Source organism: Hyaena hyaena, unplaced genomic scaffold (assembly GCF_003009895.1).
Source record: "Hyaena hyaena isolate Hyena2069 unplaced genomic scaffold, ASM300989v1 scaffold_1698, whole genome shotgun sequence".
NCBI classification, from domain to species: domain Eukaryota; kingdom Metazoa; phylum Chordata; class Mammalia; order Carnivora; family Hyaenidae; genus Hyaena; species Hyaena hyaena.
This window is the reverse complement of record NW_024082335.1, coordinates 23,053-26,466: the sequence shown is the minus strand read 5'-3', so window position 1 is coordinate 26,466 and position 3,414 is coordinate 23,053. Positions and strand designations below refer to the sequence as shown.

At 43.5% G+C, this 3,414-nt stretch overlaps 1 protein-coding gene across 1 annotated transcript; it reads left to right on the top strand.

Moving 5' to 3' along the window:
* The first annotated feature begins 315 nt into the window (after positions 1-315).
* LOC120226465 (olfactory receptor 51J1) lies at positions 316-1,269 on the top strand. The gene is given in 3 exon segments (XM_039224657.1): positions 316-619; positions 622-881; positions 883-1,269. Coding segments are annotated over 3 exon segments (951 nt in total).
* The last annotated feature ends 2,145 nt before the right edge of the window (positions 1,270-3,414 follow it).

Below are 3,414 nucleotides of genomic sequence, written 5' to 3'. Positions count from 1 at the left end.
AGACATCTCCAAAACAAGACAAGACAGTGGTTTCTCCTTTAGCACATCCAAGGGGAAGCACAACTTAGAGGGATCATTTCCTGCCAGCCTCGAGCTTTTCTCTGATGGAGACTGTAACCCCTTTAATACTGAGAATTTCCTGACTGTGGTCATCTGTCAATTTTCAAGCAGGAGATCTTTGGTCACCTAAATCTGTGAGCTTTGTTTTCTTCTTCCCTCCCCTCAGTGTCCAGAGGTCTCTCCATTACCATGAGACCTCATTAGCTTGTTTCTAATTTTTAAGGCAGCACTGATCCCACGGGATGAGATTTCAACATGAAGAACCCTAATAGCTCTTTGGAGTTCTTACCTTCAACATTCATTCTGGTTGGCATCCCAGGGCTGGAGGCAGAGCACGTCTGGATATCCATCCCCTTCTGCGTGATGTACGCTATCATCTTCCTTGGGAATGGCACCATCCTCCACGTCATCAGAACAGACACTGCCCTACACCAGCCCATGTACCTCTTTCTTGCCATGTTGGCAGTGGCTGAGCTTGGCGTCTCTGCATCTACTCTGCCTACGGTGCTAGGCGTCTTCCTTTTTGGCATCACTGAGATTGGTTTTGATGTATGCCTTTTTCAAATGTTCTTCATCCATTCGTTCTCCATTATGGAGTCAGCTGTGTTGCTGGCCATGTCTGTGGACCGATTTGTGGCCATCTATAGCCCACTGCGCTACACAGCCATTCTAACCCTGCCCCGTATCCTTGGCACAGGAGCTCTCATGGGGCTGAAAAGCATTACGCTCATGGCTCCATTGCCCATGCTATTAAGGCGCCTGCCCTTCTGTGGCCACAATGTCCTCTCCCATTCCTATTGCCTCCACCCCAACCTTATCCATCTACCTTGTGGGGACATTTCTATCAACAATATCTATGGGCTTTTCATTGTTATCTCCACTTTTGGGCTGGATTCACTGCTTATTGTCCTCTCCTATGGGCTCATACTCCACACTGTACTGAGTATCACCACTGGGGAGGGGCGGAGGAAGGCACTCAATACGTGTGGCTCACATATCTGTGCTGTGCTCGTTTACTATGTGCCGATGATTGGCTTATCTATGGTGCACCGCTTTGGACACCATGTGTCCATTTTGCTGCATGTGATGATGGCCAATGCTTACCTCTTCTTCCCACCTGTTGTCAACCCCATTGTCTACAGCATTAAGACCAAGGAGATCCATCGTGGCATTGTTCGAATGCTCTCAGATAAAAGAGCCAGAGTTTAGACACAGGATAAAGTGGGAGAGGATTTTTTCTATAATCCCAAGTGGTCCCAGCTTGCATGTTATGCAAAGAGTGCTACCTTAAAATACGTTATCTAACAGAGGTTGTGCATAATCTGGCAATAAACTGGAGTACCAGTGGGGGTGTGGGCTATGTGTGACAGAACAGTACAAAGAACTGATGTTATGTTTTAAATGTTATGTCACATGAGGTTTTGCATTACTTTGCCTTTTTTGGAACAGGGGTGCAGGAAGGATTGCTAATAAAAGCATAACTCTCCCCATATGGGAAAGGTAATCAGGAGATGGAAGGTGTCCTGAAATCTATTGAGATCTCTATTCTAGGAAATGAGTATGTGAAATGGATTACATTCTCTTCAGTTGTTCATAATGATCTTGATACCTAGCTTAGAGGAGGCTTCCAGTACTGAGTCTGACTGGTATTTGCTCAGCCTCACCAAGGCTCCCAGTTGAGAATGACAAAGATTGCAAATCTTGTTCATTATGTAAAATTCTGAAGGTGTGCACCTAGGATGCAGAATCTTTTAAAAAGGCCAGCATTGGGGCACCTGGGTGGCTTAGTCGGTTAAGCGTCCGACTTTCACTTAGGTCATGATCTCGCGGTTCGTGGGTTCGAGCCCCGCGTCGGGCTCTGTATTGACTGCCAGCTCAGAGCCTGGAGCCTATTTCGGAGTCTGTATCTCCCTCTCTCTCTGACCCTCCCCTGCTCACGCTGTCTCTCTCTCTCCTAGAAATAAATAAAAATCTTTTTTAAAAAAAGCCAAGCATTCCCTTTATGTACAGTAATATTGTTTTTGGTCTGGTTGGTCATTTCTTTGCAGACATTTGAAATAATGTAGAAATTTCACAACTATATTTTTAGGGAAAGGAACTAAGTCCTTTGAGATGCAAAATATACTTTATTATTTCAGTCACTTCCCAAAACAAACCTATGAAGTATTATTAATGCAACTTTTTTCAGGTGAAAAATTGCTGCTTTGTTATAGTGAGTATCCTGCTTAAACATATGCATTCAAGAGCTGGCAGTGGGACCCAGTTAGGTCCAACTCCAGAGTCTAAGCTCTTAAGCCCACACATCATACTGTCAAGTAAGCAAGAACTGTGTCTCCTCAGAACCTCTTACTAATCAGTCAAATAACATTAACTGAGCACATGCAGCAAACCCACAGAATATTTGCTCTCCCTCTCTCGCTGCTCTCTCTCCTGCTCACACACTCTCTCTCTCTCTCAAAATAAACAAACATTTAAAAAAAGAAATATACTAGCCTAACATAAGTTTGTAAAGTCAACTCACACTTAATTTTACTATTCTGTAAGAATTAAGGTGACCAATCAACCCAATTTTTCCAGGACTTTCCTGACTTTATCTTAGAAAGTACCACATTCTGGAAAACCCCTCAGCCACACACTGGTATGACTGGTCATGCTAGTCAAAACCAAAACTAAACACTCTCATCAGGAAGATATTAACCAGCATCCTGAATTGTGCTCACAATTTTGATGGTGTTCACTGAAATTTAACAAGGAATGAAAAATGCAATATTTATCAAAAATCAAGAGAAGGACACCTGGGTGGCTCAATTGGTTAAGCCTCCGACTTCGGCTCAGGTCATGATCTCACGGTTCGTGGGTTCGAGCCCCACATTGGGCTCTGTGCTGACAGCTAGCCAGAACCTGGAGCCTGCTTCAGATTCGGTATCTCACTCTCTCTCTCTGGCCCTCCCCTGCTCATGCTGTCTCTCTCTCTCTCCCTCAGAAATAAATAAAGTATTTAAAAAAAATTTTTTAATCAAGAGAGAAAAAAAAGAGAACAAGCAAAAAGATTAGATCCACAGATGATCCAGCTTTGGGGAACAGCATACAAAGACATTTAAATAATTTTGGTTTTGGGGGCTCCTGGGTGGCTCAGTCAGCTATGTGTCCAAATCTTGATTTCAGCTCAGGTCATGATCTCACGGTTTGTGAGTTCAAGCCTAGCATCAGGCCCCACTCTAACAGTGCAAGAGCCTGCTTGGGATTCTCTCTCTCCCTCTCTCTTTCTCAAAACAAACAAACAAACAAATAAAATGAACATTTAAATAATTTTGATTACTATAGCCTAGAGTTTACATTGCAAAGTATAGAATT